This window comes from Melozone crissalis, unplaced genomic scaffold (genome assembly GCF_028551555.1).
Source record: "Melozone crissalis strain CALT ecotype California unplaced genomic scaffold, PUWL_Pcris_2 ptg000008l_1, whole genome shotgun sequence".
NCBI classification, from domain to species: Eukaryota; Metazoa; Chordata; class Aves; order Passeriformes; family Passerellidae; genus Melozone; species Melozone crissalis.
Window position 1 is genome coordinate 14001589 of NW_026535786.1, and position 19352 is coordinate 14020940.

The 19352-nt window shown below is 43.5% G+C and overlaps 1 protein-coding gene across 1 annotated transcript in view; it reads left to right on the forward strand.

Moving 5' to 3' along the window:
- Positions 1–19352, forward strand: part of TBX15 (T-box transcription factor 15) — an 88121-nt gene that overhangs the window by 60054 nt on the left and 8715 nt on the right. Inside the window, exons 3-7 of the mRNA XM_054269989.1 lie at positions 380–481; positions 2255–2426; positions 2786–2953; positions 6436–6500; positions 13337–13434. Of these exons, the coding sequence (XP_054125964.1) occupies positions 380–481; positions 2255–2426; positions 2786–2953; positions 6436–6500; positions 13337–13434 (605 nt within the window). The remainder of the gene's footprint in view (positions 1–379; positions 482–2254; positions 2427–2785; positions 2954–6435; positions 6501–13336; positions 13435–19352) is intronic.

Below are 19352 nucleotides of genomic sequence, written 5' to 3' on the forward strand. Positions count from 1 at the left end.
TATGAGAGAAGAATTACAGGTGGATGGCCAGTGGGAAAAACACAAGGTACACTGCCCATCCTAGGAATGCCTTAGAGAAGATGATTAGTGTGAAGCGTAGCAGAATTGTCTGCTAGAAACTGGGAACAGAGTGCTTGATTGTGAGTATTTTATCATTACTTAACGGTTGTTATCCTGTTACCTCTTTTTCTAAGTGGGAAAAACCTGAAGATTCAAAGCACTGCCAGCACAGTCTTTTCTACCCACAGCAAGCCCAGAGGAGTCATGCCAAGGACTGGGCTGTGTAAGGAAGCACACTTCTGGTGCCAGAGAGCACAAGGAGCCTCTTCAGCTTCCTTATTCACCATTTTCTTCCTTATTTCTACTCTTATTTTCCTAGGAGAATGTTTCCAGCCATGAGGGTGAAAATTACAGGCTTGGATCCCCACCAGCAGTATTATATTGCCATGGACATTGTCCCTGTGGATAACAAGAGATACAGGTAAGCTTTTCAGGGGCAGAGGAAGGAATCTTGTACCAGCTTTGCTGTCAATGACAGCCTAGGACAGACGCCTGCATTAAACACCATTGCAAACATGGGCTGGAGGAGACCCTACTGATTTAGACCAACATAGCTGATTTGACCAGCATCTTTAGACACAAACTCAGAGTTTTAATACATTCTCTTGCACTTTTGGAGTGAAATCTTTCTCTTTTCAAGTAGCAGATTTAATTGAGGAGACCTCTGCCATGCATTTCCTGATTGACACAATTAGCAATGACTGTCTCAGGGAACTGCAGTTATCAATGGGGATTATCTCCAGGGGCTGAGTTATCTCCAGCCCCTAAATCTACTTCCTCAAAAAAGGAATGGGCAAGGAGCAGCTTGGAACTAAGCCAGGCCCTTCAGGTCTGGCCTGAACTGGATTGGGTGATTTCTGTTTCAAAAGTGCTCACTTTTGTGTCCAGCACAGCAGCCCCAGTGAATACTGGTCCCTGATCTACAGTTTGGAGTCTCTGAGAAACTTCCCACTGCTGAGCTAAAGACAGGAAGAGGAGATTTCTCTCATATTAATGGGCTTCTGATCTTAAAAAATACTCTGGAAAACTCATGATCCTCTGCATCCCAGAAAACTCTCCAGACTGATGTGATTTATGTATTCTTATTAAAAGGCCCCTGAGAGCAAGTCTTTTCTCCAAACAGTCTTGACTGAACCACATTTCAAGGATTCAGAATTGAACCTCCGCTTCAAATGCTAAATACTACATTTTTCTTCCCAAATTGTACAGAGTTCTTTCTCAGGAAAAATGCTTTTCCTGGGAAGCAGAAAGACAGTGTTTGATGCTCAGCTGGATGGTTTTTTTTTCCTCTTTCTAAGAGTGTTCTAGCAACACTGACATTGAAAATACATTTATTTTCTTGCCCTGCTTGACTTGTGCAGCCACATAGAGCAAATTAACAGGAAAGGAAAAGACCCTTCATTTTTTTTTCTTCCCCCCCCCCAATTTCTTGTGACAATACAGGAAATTAGTAATTGTTTGTAGGTAAAGAGACTGGGGCATCTTAGTAGAGACCCAATGAAGGGCAGCACAGGGCAAAGCTCAGAGGTGTCATTAGAACTGTTTGTGAAATGCCTTTGAGAAATGCCTTTGAGGGAAAGAGCTGCAGATCAGGAGAAAAAAGTGTCTAGACAAAGCTGTGGTAGAGAAATTTATGGCATATATAGGATGGCTAGAACAGGAACACAAAATTTTTTTTTCTAATCTCAATGTATGTAATGCTATATGGAATTCCCTTTTTTGCAACATTTCAAACCAGAAATTCTGTTTTATCAATTGTTTTACTGGTATCTATTGGATATTGTCCATTCTGGGTGAAGCCACACGTATCTTCCAAAGTCTGGTATGAGATACAATGAAGATTTCCAGAAATTGCAGGGTATTTATTAATAATTTTCAGAGAGGACTTTGTTTACCATATTTTCCAGCCTCTTACTCTGGCTCAGAGAGGGTTAAGGAGTTGAGAAGGCACATGTGGCAGAGTTTTACAGGGAAAATAACTGCAAGGTGGTTTTAATAAGGAATCAAGTCTGAACAAGTGGCTCAGGGGTAATCTGGCTTTCATTTAGAAGGTAGGAGGTTGCAATAAAGCACATTCTCCCCTGACTGCAAATGAGAGCTTGGGGTGCATGAGGGTGGCAGGGAGGGGGGAGCCCTGGACGTGTTCCTGCAGTGAGTGAAAACCTCCCTTAGCCACCCACCCTTCCTCTTTCAGGTATGTGTACCACAGCTCCAAGTGGATGGTGGCTGGCAATGCTGACTCCCCAGTGCCCCCCAGGGTTTACATCCACCCTGACTCCCTGGCTTCTGGAGACACCTGGATGAGGCAGGTGGTCAGTTTTGACAAGCTCAAGCTGACCAACAACGAGCTTGATGATCAAGGCCATGTAAGTTAGAAGTTAATCCTGGTGCCTGCTGTCCTAGCCTTGCTCCTCTCAGACTTGAAAGGGTGCTGCTGCTGCTTTGATGCTCCTGTGTCCTGTTGGGCACACGTGTCTGTGGTTGCTTCCAGATTTATGGAGGGTTTTTTTTGCTATTTCAGTGCTTTTCTTCAAAATGTTGCCTGACCCTATAAAGCACTTTTCTCTTTGCTCACAGCACAGACTTTGTCTCATACATGCTTGTAAGAAAAGGATAATTTTCTCCATATTAACTCTTACTCCATCCCTGCTCTCTTGTACATCTGGATGTTGTGTAAAATATTTTGGGGGAAAGAAAAGTCCTTTTCTTTTTGTTTTCTTTTCAGATAATCTTACATTCAATGCATAAGTATCAGCCTCGTGTTCATGTCATCCGCAAGGATTTCAGCAGTGATCTCTCTCCGACAAAGCCAGTTCCTTCAGGAGATGGGGTGAAAACCTTCAACTTCCCTGAGACTGTTTTCACCACAGTGACAGCCTACCAAAACCAACAGGTAAATCCTTCATGCTCCTTTTATGTTGTGCCTTCACAAAAATAATCAGAGTGCTCTTTGTGACTGAGACGCTAACTTCTCTGAGAAGCATAGAAAAGTTACACTTTACAAAAACAAAAAAAAAAAGAAAAGAAAATGCTTGCTTGCTCTGGGGTATTGTGTAGACATGAAGTATCTAGCTAGGAAACTCCCTTGAAGATAAGATGGCTGTAGCTTTTATTGTAAAATAAGCAACTAAGAGCAACTGTAAAGAGATGTGTTGTGTTCAAATTTCCTTGCTACCTCATGGTACAAAACTAGAGTATCCTATCCTCACTATAATTTTAAGGCAGTACAGCTATAACTCCAGATCAGTTCTCTCAAAGACAAAGCAGTTGGGTTTTTTATAGCAGTGAAGGAAAAAGTTTTGAAAAGGCCCAATCTCATCAGTTTGTTGACAAAATAAGCCTTTGAATGCATGTATTGCATATAAACTGAAATTCTCATGCATGCATGTCTTGTGCGATAGGGGTCAGGTAAGGGGTCAAGTTATGCGCCCGAAATTTAGGAAAGTAAACTTCCACTTCTGCAAGGAGATGGTCATTAGGATCTCCTGGGAGCCTGCCCTTAGGAACAGGGCATGGAGCAGAGTAGAGGGGGCAGATCTCTAAGGGAGTCTTCAATACAGGCCAACAACCAGGAGCCAGAAATCAGACAAGGAAGTCAAGAGAGCAGCATGGCTGAGTAGGGACCTGCTGGGAAAACCAGATGGAAAGAAGCAAATGCACAGGCAGTGGAAATCAAGACAGGTACCCTGTATAGGGACTGGGTGAGGAAAGTCATGGCAAAGCTGGAACTAGACCTGGTAAGGGATGCAAAGCATAACAAGAAGGGATTCTACAGTTAAGTTAACCAGGAAAGGAAGGTTAAAGAAGGTGTACCTCCCCCTGATAACCAATGCTGGAAAACTGGTAACAACTGATGGGAAGTCTGAGGTACTTAACACCTTTTTTTGCCTTAGTCTTCAAATGAGTGAGTCCTCTCTTCTCGTACATCTTGAGAGGATGGACAGCAGGATGGAGACTGGGTAAGCAAAATGCTTCCCACTGTAAGTAAGGATCAGAAAAGAAGGCTTTGGAGTGACATAATTGCAGTCTTCCAGTACCAGAAGGGAGCCTACAAGAAAGATGGAGAGACTTTTTACAAGGGCATGTAGTGACAGGTTAAGAAAATGGTTTCAAAGTGGAAGAAAGTAGGTTAAGTTTAGATATTACAAAGTAATTATTTACGGTAATGATGGTGAGGCACTGGCATAGGTTGCCCAGAGAAGCTGTGGATGCCCCATTCCTGGAAGTGTTCAAGGCCAGGTTGGATGGGACCTTGAGCAACCTGGTCTAGAGGAAGGTGTCCCTGCCCATGGCACATGGGTTTGAACAAGATGATCTTTATGGTCCCTTCCAACCCAAAGCATTCTGTAATTTTATGATAATTTGTGTTTGAGTTGGATCTTGCATAGTTCTCAGTGATGAGACTTAGTATTGACTTTAGATACCATAAGGAAAAGATGTCACCACAGCAGGACACTTTCTCTAGGGACCTTGACTTTGTTAGTGATCTACACTTTTCTTAAACTAGACTTCAGTCTTCTGGGACTGAAGGACAGACCCCTATTAAATCAGCTTAAGGCAGATTGCAATATTTGACCAATTTGTAACAACTGTGAATTCTAACAATTTAGTGAAATGCTACAGAGTTTTTTATTTTGCAATGCATAAGAGAGCACAGGTGCAGACAGTGCTCCCATGACTGCTTCTTTTTCTTCCCATGACTCCCAGCTTTTTTTTTCCAATCTGGTCCCCTTGAGTTGACTTAAATCAGGATCCAAAAAGGATCAAAAACATTGCAACACACTGGTGGGTTTGCTATCATTGCAGTATGGGAAACTTCCTGCCCCCCTTGTCCAAATGCCGATACTCCATAAATCTTGACTGTAGATTAGACAAAGAAGGAGGATAGGGAAAGGAGAAGAAATTACAGGAATTATGCCTGTCATTCTTCCTTAATGACTGGAATTATAAGACATAATTACACAGGGAGGGAGATGCTAAAGGAGGGATCCCTGTCAGGGATTGGCACCATAAGCTGCCTCACCATAAGGAAACGCTGACATTTCTGTCTCTCTGAATTCCAAATGTTTGGGAATTTTGTTCAAAATGATCTGGGGGACACAATCACATTTTTATAATACCAGTAAGGAGATTCTGGTGGGCTGGAGAAACATTTTCATTAAAACCAAATCTAAATCCCCTGAATCGGCCTGCATGCCCTCCAGTGGCTGCAGAGTGTTGCCTTACTGGGGGAAGCGTCTCTGGAAACAATTGTAAAATGTTAGCAAATCCACCACAGGGATTCCCTCTGCTGTAATTCCATCCTCCACAGAACATATCTGTCTCTGTACACACAAGTCCCAGGACAGCTGCAAAGTCAGGCTAGCGGAAATTAAGTTCACAAATTAAGCTTCTGCAAAAATAGGAGCTGCATTCCAGATCTGAGGTTAATATCCAGAGTAAGGGCTTGGTTCTGACAGAAGCAAAACACCTGCAAATCCCCTTCAGATCAGACTGCATTAAACTAGTCCCTTTTGAGCAGTTTCAGCAAAACCACCTCAAATTTGGTAGGATCTGGAGATCTCACTCTTCTTTCATTCCAAACATAGAATCTCTAGGACAAGCTGAGGTTGGCAGAGGGAAGTTCTTGTGCTACACTGGGTTGTGGAATAGCCAACAGGGAGTATAATACCACAGGCTGCAAGGTCAAACTCCCAGTGTTATAGCCTGTATTTACCAACATGGAATTCATGCTTAAAAATAAAGCACGAAGGAAGATTCCCCCAAAGCACTCAGTCTGGCTTCTACCTCCTTTGTTTAGAGGAGGGAAACAAAAAAAATTGAAAAATTTACGGACCAGAAAATTCTTGAGGGCTGCCTTGATGCTGACCAGAGCAACAGCGATTTGTATGTGTCCCTGGGTGGCCACCTGACATCTTTGGGGGCTCTTGCCTGTGCTTTTCTCTTCAGCATTGTTTGAAGGTCCATCAGTTGCCTCCAGCTGCTGGATATCTGGAGTGTTGAGGCTGAGATAACTCAGATAGCAGCCAAACTTGAGCAGTGTGCCTGCTTCCTAAAGCACGTGGCCACTGATAAATAACAACTCCTGGGGCTTTGCAGCTGGTGTACTTCTACTCCAGGAACAGTTTCTCAGCCCCAGCACTGTGCCAGGTTTCCTAATGGTGCCATGATTTCTGTCTCTGGTGACATGTTTTGATAAGCAGATTATCTGTTCATGGATAATGGAAGGGCACATTTGACAGAGGTCTGGGGAAATAAGTGTGAAAGATCATTGTAGAGGTGGCTTGGGCAAGAATGGAAATAATCCAAGTTTTTCATTTGTTGAAAGAAAAAAAAATTGAAGATATCAATTAATTCTCTTTTTCTTCCTTTTAGATCACCAGATTAAAAATTGATAGAAACCCCTTTGCCAAAGGTTTCAGAGATTCTGGGAGAAACAGGTAACAGAATCTTGTTTGTGTTTCCTCACTGATCTCTTCCTTTCTTTCCCTGATGGGTGCACAGGGCATATGTCTATGGTTGAGAAAGGCAATTTTAAAATTTTTTAATTAAAACAGAGAACAGAGATAGAAAAATGGTGCATAGCAGATTGTAAAACAGACAAATACGTCACAGCCTAACACTGTGCAAAATAATTATTCTTTATTATATGTAGAGTTGGCTGAAGGACACTTTTAGATTTTAATTTTCACAGGAAATGCCAAAACTTGGAGAGCAAATTCTTGCTTTATGTTAGAAGAAAAAATTAGTTTCTCATAGGTGTGCAGGATAAAAGTGCAAAAATGTTCTAGTTTCAAATAATTTCAGTTTTTATTCAGCAGTGTCCAATGGTTTCACTTTGACTGTGTTGCTTAATTTTGTCTTTCCCATAATGATTTTTATGGGAAGATTCGGTAGAATGCCTTAAATATTATTTAGAAGAAATTATATTTTAACAGCACAGTAGTTAAAATGGAGCTTTAATCAATCTCCCCATTGTATTACTAAAAGACATTACAGAGTTATCAAAAAAGGTAACTAATCAAAAAAATAAAAAAAAGTTTCAACTTTTTCTGCCATTCATGAATCCTGCAGCAAAATGTGCAGCAGATCTAAATATCTCAGATCTAAATGGTGTAGGTATCCTTTACATCAGTGTAACAAAGGCTTTAAACCTTAATTATACAATTAGACATATATGACTACATTACAAGAAGCCTAAAGCAAAGCTCTGAGTTTGCAGCCCAGGGTAAAAGCTGTGTGCACAGCCCTCATTTGCTGTCCCCATGGGTGCTGTAACTCAGTTTTACTTGCATGCTCCTGTTGTGTGTGTTTACCAGGACTGCTGTCTCCTTCATAAGGAGTTTGGTGAGGTCAGTGCTCATGAATGGGCAACTGCCCTGTGTTTTCCACCACTCACTTCAATGCTACACTCTCCATCATCCCAAAGAATGGACCTGACCTCAGCTCCTCTGCTCTCATTTTACTGAATTTATGCATGAAGATGTCGCCACTCTCATTTAATCCTTGCTGTGATCACCAGTTCTCCTTGAGGCATATGTGGCTTTTATTCTGCTCCCCTCTCCCGTGTGGGGAAAGCAAAGTGTGTCCTGGGTGTGGGATCTTCCCGGTGTGCACAGATCCAGCTGCACTGGGGGCTGGGTTTGGGAGAGGGATTGATGCCGTTCCAGGTACATGGTGGGCTGTATTAATGTGGAAGGCATTAATAAGGTCCTAGCTCAGTGAATTTGGACAGTTTCCTGAAAAGGTTGGGAATTGCTGATCTCTGTAGCTCATTGATTTAAGAAAGGGCAGGAAATTGCTACACGGCTGCAGCTGTGGGGAGGGCTCAGTAAGGCTCTCTGCTGATGTAAAGAGGAATTAAAATCTTTAAGGTATTACACATCAAAGGGAGCAGCCTGAGGCTTTAGGAAGAAAAAAACAGGCGAAGGTATTTGCAAGCATATATAGCAGTCAGGCGCCTGCCTCACAAGCAGGGGTCTGGCTGCAGTTGCACTGCTGTTGTCAGCTAGGGGAGGACACAAATGCTCAGCTGCCTCCTTCCCAGAGCACACATACACAGATAATCCCATAGGAGGGAGGAAAGCATTGAAGTCCAAGCTGTGTGTGGAAAGGACTTTCCAAATGGGACTTTCCTTTACTGTGCTGGATGGCTTTTCCCTCCCTTGTGAATCTGTAATCTCATTAGGATCACTGGTCAAAAACCAATTGTGATACTCTGCAACTTCCCACGTCCTTCCCACAGCTTCAGTCAACTGCAGTGCCTCAGACTGTGGCTGGAGAGGGTCCTGCTGAAAATTAAAATTTCTCCTTTGCAGAAGAAATAGGGTAATTTGAAGAAGGGCTATTTGCGAATCAGGCAAGTGAGTAGTACATGTTCAAGAGGTTTTATGTATAAGTACTTAAAAGAAAAAATAAAGGTGTGGCAGCAGCAAGAGACAGAGACAGAATTCTGAGGCAGCTCCAGGACATCCTATTCCAGAGACATTGGATACTGAGTCAGAGCCATGGTTAGAGTTTGCCAGGAAATGATGGAGGAAAGAACTCCCAGGGAAAAAGCAGTGCATGGTGGAAGATAAGGAACTCTTAAGCCACTTCTTTCCTAGGATATTTCCTTTCTACTTTATGTTGAGGCTCTTCCATTAAATGGAGATGGATATTTTTCCTCCACTTATTTATTGTTATTGTTTCATTGCTGTCTCCTGCTGCAGAAATTGTGGAGGTGACTGTCGTTTTTAAAACTAGCTTCCATTTTGGATCTTTCACTTCATCTGCTTACAGCCTGCCCCTTTATTTCCTGTGATCTCCCTTCATCAGTGCAAGAGGCGGCTAAAACCCTGCTGCTCTGGGGATGCCCCATCATAGTGTGACTGACTGTATCCATATGGGGAAGCAGACTTTTCCCAGATCCTTTCTTGGATCTCTGTCACTTATTTTCATGAGTGTCTCTCTCCAGTCCTTACTGCCTCAGCCTTTGAGCTGGGAGAAGGAGCACTGAGGTGTTTCAGAGGGAAGGATGGAAACAGCTCAGCAGCTTGCTGATGTTAAGCAGCCTTTGAGCACTCAAACCATGTTAAGCAATGGGGTTCAGGAATCTAACCATGAGTCTTGTTGGATGGCAGAGATAGCCTGTGTTTGAAGGTTAATCCTAGTTCATGTTTATTAGAGATTCCCTCTATCTGATTTTTTTGCTTTCTTTGCCTTTTGCAAAAGCATATAAAGTCTCTGTAGAAATGCAACAAGAGAAGTTCCTGATGTTGGAAGAGAAGTTTCCTGGTGGTGAAAGGATACCCACATAATGTATGAATAAGGCAGGTTATTACTTGGTTGCTTTCCTGAACTTCAAGAGATTGAGTAACCGGTTTTTAACATATGGAGCTCAGCTAGCCAAATGTTTGGGTAGTGAGGGTGCAGGTTTAATGCCACAGAGATTATTTTTAGAGACTGGGTAAAGTTCATCTGACAGTGGGATGCTTGCAGCAGCTCCTTATCCAGGAGGAAGCCAGAAGGGAAAACAGTCAGGACACTCAACAGGGTGATGGAAGAAAAAGACCCTAGGCTGAAGGAAAAGCCAGCACTTTCCATTCAGATGTGGGCAGCTGAGGTGAATAAAGTTGTTTGTTTGGAAATACTCTTTGAGCTTTGCCTAGGATAAGAGAGCCAGGAGGACACTTGGAGCCAATAGTTTGGCTTCCCCAGCAAACAATGAAATGATGGCCTGAATCCTGTGTGCAGTGGGAATGGCAAGATCAGCCATATGGGATAGATTATGGAGGTGCACAGATAGCTCGTTTCATTTTTCAGACAATGGAACTGTTTCATTTATTGCCTATTATTAAAACTTTATAGCACTAAAAATAAAAGAATGAATGAAAAAGAGAGAGCAAATTTTGGATACCTTTTAAAGCACTGACCTTATTAAAAAAATGCTGGCAGTGAGACCTCTTCTGATACTTTTTTTTTTTACTTCCTTCATAAAGATGGTGTGAGAGGGAAGGGTTTATGGTCTGATAGATATTTTGAAGTTAATTTTTCAGTGCAGGTCCTTGGAAGAGAAAGTAGATGCCACATGGATAATGTTCAGCACACTTGGTATCAGCAACCCTCAGCAAAGGCCCTCCAAATTTCCTGACATTTCAGAAACACTGAAAACAATTATTTTTTGTCAACATTTATTATTGTCCCAAAATGTCTCTTCATTGGCCAGGTGGGGATCCTTTTCCTTGTTAGGGGGTGGAACACACACACAGAATGGCACTCCAGTACTTCTGCTGACTGTGGGAGCACACCAATGGCATGAACTGCTACAGGAGAGGCAGTTATTAGAGTTGACGGGGATTAAACTTCATGATTCCCATCTCATCCGCTCAACATTTTCCTTCAAAAATAGGAATTCATTGCAGACAGAAGAAAGGCTGGGGCTAGGGCTGTAAAATCAGTACACAAAGGTGGTGTGCCTTCTCACCAAGAGCTGGTTTTAGCATGAATTAATGTTTTTTTCCTCTGCAATACTCCATTCATAGTGTGGTAGGTGCCTAGGTGGTTAGCACATGAAGCTGCTCTCATGGCTCTTGTCTGATACCTGAAAGGATGTGAAAATTCAGTAAGGATGTCTTCTGCTTAGAAGCTGTTTTAAAAACACCCACAACATTTTTTTTCTGCATGAAGAAAAAGAGCCCCAAAACCCAGAAACCAAAGATAAAAAAAAAAAGAAACCCACAAACTAATGGGAAAAAAGGTTGGTCTAGTATATAGAGGCTTGAATTTGTGCGTAGGAGAAGTGGACATAAGTTTGATCTCTGTTACCCACATGCTCAGAGAGGATATTTTTATACACATGTTTAACATATGCAAACTTGTGGGGAGTAAAGGACTCACATTTGGGGCAGGAAGAGTCAGCTGTGGAGTTTGACATTCATTCTTCAGGTACCTGTGACACCACGCTGCCCTCAGCTTTGCAGGGCAAGGCCACACTGCTGCTGCCAGCAGTCACGGTGTGGAAGGGGAAGGGTGGCAGGAGCTGTGTTCACAGCAAGGGGGATGTTGTAGAACTGCTCCCCTGGAGCAGGAGGAGGTAGGTCCCTGTTGGTGTTGGCATCTTTGCTTCCTCTGACATGCAGGGCAGGAATAGAGCAGCTTTACAAGCTGCTCTGACACTCTCAGTGCTGCCATTTACCCCCTATCAGCTCACAGACCCAGTCAAGTCCAACCCTTGAAAGCAATATATTATTCCCAATTTACTGTTTTATTTCTTCTTTTTATTAAGTCTTGGCTATTCTCTTTTTTTTCCTTTTCTTTTAGAAGCAGAAATTATATGGTGCCTTTGAGAATTGTATTGATATAGGGGAAAGTGTTAGATGGAGAGCTAGAAACCTTGAATCGCGAGTCAATTGATGAGCTGATAATGATGTAGGGAGAGGCAAGGGTAATAGATTTAATCTACTTTTAGTGCCTCCATGAGCCACCTCCTACTAGGGACAGGATTTCACTGAAGTGAGATGTGAGACCAGAGCTGGAGCGCAGTGCTGGTGCAAAGTGGGGTTGTGTACCTGGGGACCTAAGGACTGAGCCAGCCAGTGTGTCACTGCTCTCAGTAAGTTGGCCTCCCTGCTTCCCCACGCGATCCTGTGGCAGACACAGAGCAGCTGGAGTAGCACAGCTGGAACTTTCAGTCTGCATTTCTGATACATTACGTGGTTCTAATCATCAAGGCAGGTCCTTTCAACAGCAGGTCTGGCTGCATTGCAACTTGCTCAGGGCATTTTATGCCCCCTGGATCTACAGTACCAGAAAGTCTTCCCTCAGTGTTTGGGCTGGGGATCATTTCTTGCGGCTGCAAAAAAGGTACTGTTCTCTTCCTGGCTGTGTGTGTTGAGTAGCAGATGGAGTCTGAACATGTGTGACTTTCACACACAGGGAGCAGAGGAAATCCTGGGGGTGGTAGTGGTAGTCAAAGGGCAGCTCCTGCACACAGAGCACAGCTTAGCTGATGGGCTCAAATTCTGCCCTGCCTTGTTGCATCTGAGCTCCATGAGCTGGCAGAGGCCACTGTATTAACCAAATAGTTTTGTTGTAATGTGCTCAGCGCTAGTGTGAGACTGCTATGCAGAGATGTCTTCTGTTTCTACTTCTAACAGCTTAGCAGCTAATAAACACCATGCAACAACCTCTCTTCTAAACCTCCTCTTAAAATACAGAGTTTGGTTTGCCAACTCCAGTGTATTTAAAGCATCCAGGCTTCCGGGGAGACTTTGGAAAGTTAACTGAGTGAGTGGAGGCATGTGCAGAAAGACATTTTCAGAAGGAAAAGGCAGCTCCAGTGTCAGCGCAACATCTGATGGGCGGCTCTGGGGATGTTGTGCCTTTTGCATTGAAAGGGGATATGTTCTCGCATTTGATGAAGAATCTCTCCTGGTATTCAGTCAGTGCAAGGGCTGTAACCTACTGTGGGGAAACAGGCTGGGGAAGGTGAGGAATGGGGAACAGAGCGGTGTACAGCTTCCACTGAGGAGAGCTTTTCCTGGGAAGAAACTCCAGTGGGTTTTATAACACACCTCTGTCCTCACTGAGCCTGTGGCACTAAGAGACTACCATCAGAGCTAGGAGTTTGTGGTGACAACAAGAAAAAATCTGAGACCCCAGCCTTTCAAGAAGAAAAATTCTCAATCGGTTTTTGGCTTTTTCTCTTTGATAAGTGTTTTTGGTGAGTTAGGGACCCAAAGCAGCTATATCACTGGCCTTTTAGAAAGAGCATCTTACACATTTCTGGTTGAAGTTCAAAACCAAGAAGATTCCCTTTTTGATGGCTTCTCATAGCACTTGGAACAGTGTCCAGAACTGTGAAGTGGCAGGGAAAGGCAATTCGCAAAATCTCTCTGATTAAATAGTCTGAATCCCAGGCCTTCTTTATTTGCACGACAGCTTACATCCAAAATTGTGGAGGGCCACTCAATGATAAATTGAGTACGCCTTAAGGAGCTGACAGTTGTGTGTCCTCTGGAAAGCAGACAGAAGGCTTGAGATTCTTGCTAGAAAGGAAAAAGGCATTTAGAGACCGTTAGGAACTTTTGAAATCCTGGGCTGGGGAAATTTCATTTTACTCTCGTGGCCAGCACCTGTGCGGGAAGACTCACTTGAGGAATTCACAGATGCCAAGGTGACATTTCAGTGGCCGCTGGCAGCTTGCCAAGCAAGGTCAGAGCCTTCTTTCCTCAGCGCCTGTATCCCCAGCTGGTTGACGTTCTTATTCACTCCTTCTTTTCTTTCCTTTGCACAGGACGGGGCTGGAGGCCATCATGGAGACCTACGCCTTTTGGAGGCCCCCCGTGCGCACTCTCACCTTTGAAGATTTCACTACCATGCAGAAGCAGCAAGGTGAGTGAACAAAGAGATGGCAAGAAAGATTGTTCTTTCTCCTGTAGAAAGAGTAGGAGAAGAGGGCATAAAAGCAGCAATGCACACACTTTGCTGTGTGTCCAGCGAGTGGAATGGGGATGTCACACATTGTTGAGCTCTCGGCTGAAGTGAGAGGACACAGAGCAGAAAGAGGGATGGAAACAGTGGACAGGCCATGTCTTATGAGGTGCAATGGAATCGCTTGGGTTCCCTGGTCTCCCTAGAGCTAGAGTCCTAAGAGCTAGAAGGAGGAGCAGGAAGGATTGTAGGGTTGGGCAAACCAGCCCAAGTATACAGCATGAGTTAAATGTGAAGAGAGCATAGAAAGATTGAGGAAATGCTCAGCTGTGTCAGACAATGTTCTCCATTTACAGTTTACATTTGCCATTTGTATGCAAACACAAGGGGAAGTAGTGGAGTGGGGGTGGGATTTGCCCTCTGGAAGTTTTAGGAGACCAAGAGTATGTCTCCCTTTGGGGTCATGCTAGCCTGATTTCAAAACACAGTGGCCTTGCTGGAGACACTTTCTGCTAGTAAGAATCTGGGAGGAATTATTGGATAGACCAAGTGTTCATGCTGTGTCTTTTCATAGCTTCTGCCCTTTACATATCTCATTAGTTAAGTAGGGCTTTCATCTCTAGTTTCAGGCTTTGTTGCTATTTTGCTTTCTGCAGAGGTAGGTCTTTCCCATTCACTTTAGTGCAGCTATTTCTAGTTAAAAACAGTGATCACTGAGAAAGAGTTATCAAGGCAGCAGCCTGATACTTTTTTTTTATTACAATGTACATTCAAGAAAAGAGACAATTCAAAATGGTGTTCAAATGTGACACCAGCAAAGGTAAGCAATCAACACCAAATGCCTTTCCTGTGTAGCAGATCTCCTGCTCTCACATTCAAGCTTGACATCACCCCCAAAACTTCCCTCCAGACCTTGAATCCACCTAGGGATGGATGGTGTGTTCTCCTCAAGATGCAGGGAAGCAGCGGTGGCTGCTGGGGTTGCCCATCACCGAGGCAGAATCAGAAGAGTGTTCAGCTGAGGAATCTCTTCTTGCTTGTTGATTGTCCCCCATGGATTGCCAGTTCTACATGCAACACCCCAGGGCCCACATCACCTGCTAAATAATTTTTCTGATGGCACAGCACAGAAGTAGGACAGAGCACACTCCAGCCAGCTCTGTTAGACTCCCCGTGCATGGTCCTCACCTGACCACCCAACTCCTCTTGAATAGCACACCATGGGGCAGGAGGGACTTTGCACAAGCTCAGGGGCTTGTGTCGAGGAGCACTTGTGGTGGGGCACGTGGTCAGAGATGAGTTAGAGCAAGGGTTTAGAAATGTTTTCATCGCCCACCTAAATAGAAACATAACAGCCTCTCCTCCTGGTCACAGTCACTGAAGCAGCCTCTCTCCAATGTCTCACCCCCTATCCAGGATGGCCAGCCTCCCTCCCCTCAGTTATCAGATAACATCCTAGTGCCAGGTCCAGCTACTGCTTACGTGGTAAGGTAATATTAGGAAAGGAAACTATTTAATGTATTTTTAGCTTGTTATAATATAGTTTGGCAGCTGAAAAGCCAGAAAGCAAGCCAGTACCCTGTAACCAGCAGGCCCTGTGCACCACCACCGCTGCACCAGAGACAATAAAGCCTAGGGCAACCCTTAACTGAAGCTGTGTTCACAGGTTGACCTCAAAACCAAATAACTCATTACAAAAGGGTTTTTGAGCTCTGCATTTAGCCATATGAATTAATAAATCAGAAATATTCCAACCCTCACAGTGCTCATCTCTCTGGTAACTGCTGTAATGAGCTGACCCCTGGTCTCAAAAATAGGTGCAAAGCTAAGGTACAAACATGCTCTATTTTAATTTCTGGCTGCTGGGACAGCCCCCTAAGGCAAGGACAAACATGCTGGTATGGAGTCCTTGGAATTGCTGACAGAAAGAGCAAAAAATGCTGAGGTGGCTTTAAGCCACATGTGATTCCCCCCTCCAAATGTAAGACAACCAGGATATATCATGCTCACACCTCTTCGTCTCCTTGTTTTCAATCACACGAGCTGGGTGACAGGTGAGTAAATCACTGCTGTTTAGGAGCTGACATCAGCATAAGCCATTGAACCTCTGATCCTCTGAGACTTTACATTGACGTGACTTGCCCCAGAGTTTCCTCCTCTCCCTCATCTGGAGCTTCAGTGCTCTGAACTGCGTGGTGTCATCTCATACCCTTATACATTTATGAATTAGAAACTTTAAGTTTTTTTTTTTAATAAACTGATATTTTAATTCCAAATCCTGCTGGTTTCATCAAAGCTGGGTGGATATCTGACATTTCTGAATAAACATTTGAGGAAATGCAAGCTTTCCTTTTATCCCCTGAAATGTTTGTTGGGAAATTGCATGGGGGCTATGGGAGTAGATGTGTGCACTGCAGCTAAAGAGCAGTGAGTTCTCACTGCACAGAGACAAGATGAGGGCAGCAAGAGTGGCCACATGCCTAGACTGATGAGAAGCAAGCCATGGTTATCCAGCCTGTGAGGAGAGAGAGAATAGATAAAAGTACTAAAATAAGATGCTGTCTGTGGTGATAGGAAAAAATACAGTAGGTTCTAGTTACATGAAGTTTAAGGATGTGCTGTAACAGTTTCCCTGTAGGAACTGTGGAATTCAGTTTTGATTTTCCAGAGACGGATCCATCCTACTGTAATAGGAAAAATTACACTCTCTGGGGCAAAAATTTGGGGCATCAGCCGCATAAATATGGTGTCTTCCTTGCTTTCAAGCTAAATTCTTCTGTGCTACCTGAATTTTCCAAGATAGTTTTGCCTAACAAATCAACTGAATTATTTGGCCAGGTTAGAGATTTGACTGATAAAAATAACTGTATAAATGTGATGTTTTTTTGGAGAGCATTTCATTTACTGCCACATGTGCCAGTTTCAAAAAGCTAGTGTGTATTCTGAAATGAGGAGCTAACTGATCTCCAAGCTGACAACTACAAACATGCCCTCCTGTAAGGACAAACCCAGTATTGCTCTGCAGAGTCTGGTTCCAGCACTAAATTATCCAGAGCTAAATGAATTAGTGCAGTTCCTAAGAGGTACAAATCCCAAAAATGCTGCAAAATGGTCAGTAGTGATGGGAACAGAGGTAGCAAGGGGAATAGAGATTGCTTGGTAAGTTGCAAGCATGCAAACATGCGTCATTCAAAAGACTTCAAGTTTTCTGCTCTGTTTATCCCTTTTTGTGGGGTGTTAAAAAGCTAAGGACAAATTTCCCCTCATCCACCGTCTTCATACATTTAATTGTTTCACAGGTTTTTATCTCCCCCTTCTGTGCCTCTCAAAGTGAATAGAACCAATTGTTTAACTTATCTTTTAGTGGGAACTTTCCCAGATTCATAATAGTTTCTTTAAATACAAGTCTGCACAGAGTATTCCAGACACATCTATGTGATACAATTATCTAAAGATATTACAATTTTTTCCACATTATCCTTTCTTCCATTTGACCTACATCCTAGTGCTTTGCTCATTTGTTTGGCCCAAGCTTTATGCGGAGCAAGGGATGCACCAAAATCGATACTTGGTGTGCTGGATGCAGCTGTTTCATGCAGGGATTGAATAACTTTCTGATCTGCACAATGATGGGTTTCAGCTGCCAGGCAAACTGGAGGGTTTGATGTCGCCCCCAGTTGCAGATGCCTGGTGCAGCTGAATCCCGTGGTCCATGAGCTGTAGTTGCACGTGTTGCACTGAAGGGCAGCACATCAGCAAGTCCTGGCAGGTCTGTGACCCGAGTGGTCACCATGTTGTCCTACCAAGGGAAAGAACATGCTGCTAGTCTTAGTGAAATCCCCTGGCTTGAGAACAAAACCTCTCTTTTGGAGTGCGTAATCCCAAAGTATCCGCAGCTTCGCAAGAGTGAGCACCATGCTGGACACAATCACAGCAGAGCTGCAGCCAGCTTTGAAGGAAAGAAGTCTCCCCTGAGAAAAACCTTTGCACGAAATGTTCCAGAAATGGCAATCCAGGAGTAGCTGACCTTCTGGGGAATGGTATCACCCACACTGCAGTCTACTTACTGCTGGTGAGAAAGGGGGCTTGGTGTTATTAAATGCACATGGCAGTGAGGCGTGCAGAAAGCCAAGAATCTATTAAAGCCTTTAATTGGAATATATTTTCAAAATTTAGATTGAACCTCATCCAGATTCTCATTATTAAAAATTTGTGGCTCAGTTTCTTGATTTTAAAAGGGAACATAAAAAAGAAAAAAAAAAAGAGGGAGAGAAAAAAGAAAATCAGAGTTCCAGTAACTCTGCATTATGTCACTAAGAGTAAAAAGAGCTGTTGCTGGCTCACTTGTGATATCCAGTTTCCCACAGGATATTGTGATGAGCAGATCACTATCAGTGACTCTAAGTTTTGTGAGGACATAGAGACTAAAAAGGCAATATTAGAAGAGTGATGAGTATGTAATCCTTCCTACAAAAGCCAATGACTTATCAAGAAATGAAATCAAAGGTACCCTGGCAGCTGGTAGGAAGAAATACCTCCTAAGCAGAACTTCAGGACCAATGTGACAGTCATATGATGTGATCTATCACTTGGCTTGCAGCAGATAAAAATTCACTTTGTTATTTAATTATTGTTTTGATGCATGAATAACAAATGCAAAAGAGTCAAACGTCTTAAACATGACTGGGCAGCTCTCAGGGCAGCTTTCTTTCCAAATGGGCTCTTCTTGAATAAGTGCTTTTGCCAGGGATCCAACAAAGGGTAGATGCAGTAGATTCAACCCCTTCTACATCAGCTTGAGCATCTGCATTGATCTTGGACTGGAGGTAGAGAGTAGAGAGCACACCTCCTAGAGAGTCTGCAAAATTGGCATTGATGGCTCTTGAGATCAGCGTTGGGAATCATCTACAAGGGTGTTGTAGGGAAAAAGGGCTGTGTTCCCTGCTGGTGAGACAGCTGGTGCTACCTCTAAAGCAGCATGCATGTACAAACTGATTGAGTACAGGTCCCACTGTCCCCTTCTGAGAGGGGAATATCTTAACCCTGCAGTCTTGTGTCAACAAGGATACTCACAAAAGGCTCCCTCTCCTTGGTGTGGAAGAGATTCAAAGGTCTCATTTAGTGCTGGAAAGGAGCAATGTTTTCTTGTAGTAACGATGTTTCCAGACAGACCCTAAGTCTGCACGGGCTATCAGCAGATGTGAGACAGATACCCCGAGCTGAGACATTGCTGCTTTTCCAGCTTCTCTGTAAACATTGCCCTTTCTGGGCAGGCATCACCTCTCTCTTGCCAAAGTTTGTCTGTACTGCCTGTAACTTATTCAGTATAATACTCTTCCCCCATAGGGGTGGTGCTCAGAGAGCTGCCCTGATTGCACCCATAGGAAAACAAAATCTTGAATACACAAATGTGTACTGGTGTCAAGACTGAGCTCTCCAGAACTTCATCTGAAGGCATCACAGGGGCCTGGAGAAAGAAAGAAGTGTTTAACTGTTAAGATCCTTTTGGCTTTATCTGAGATCCTAGATCCCAAAAATAGCATCTCCCAAAAGAGTGGAGCTCTTATGCCAAGGGAGGTTGAACCACCTACAAATTCATCTGATTGGCCCCTTGCCTCCCAAAGGCAGCCTTCAGTTGTCAGCAACGCCACCAGGATAATCTGGATTCTGCTTCCCTTTCAAAATCAATTGTAAACAGTCTAGGCTATTGGCAGAGGTCACATAGCTGGGTGTGGACTCAATTATCTGCTTGATTCTTTTGACCTTGAAGAGGAGATTGGAAACAGAGCATTTGTTGCCAGAGTTATTGGGATCAAGCACTGGTTTCTGCTACATACTTCCAATGGCTCGTAGATTGCCTCATTCAAACAAAGCACCAG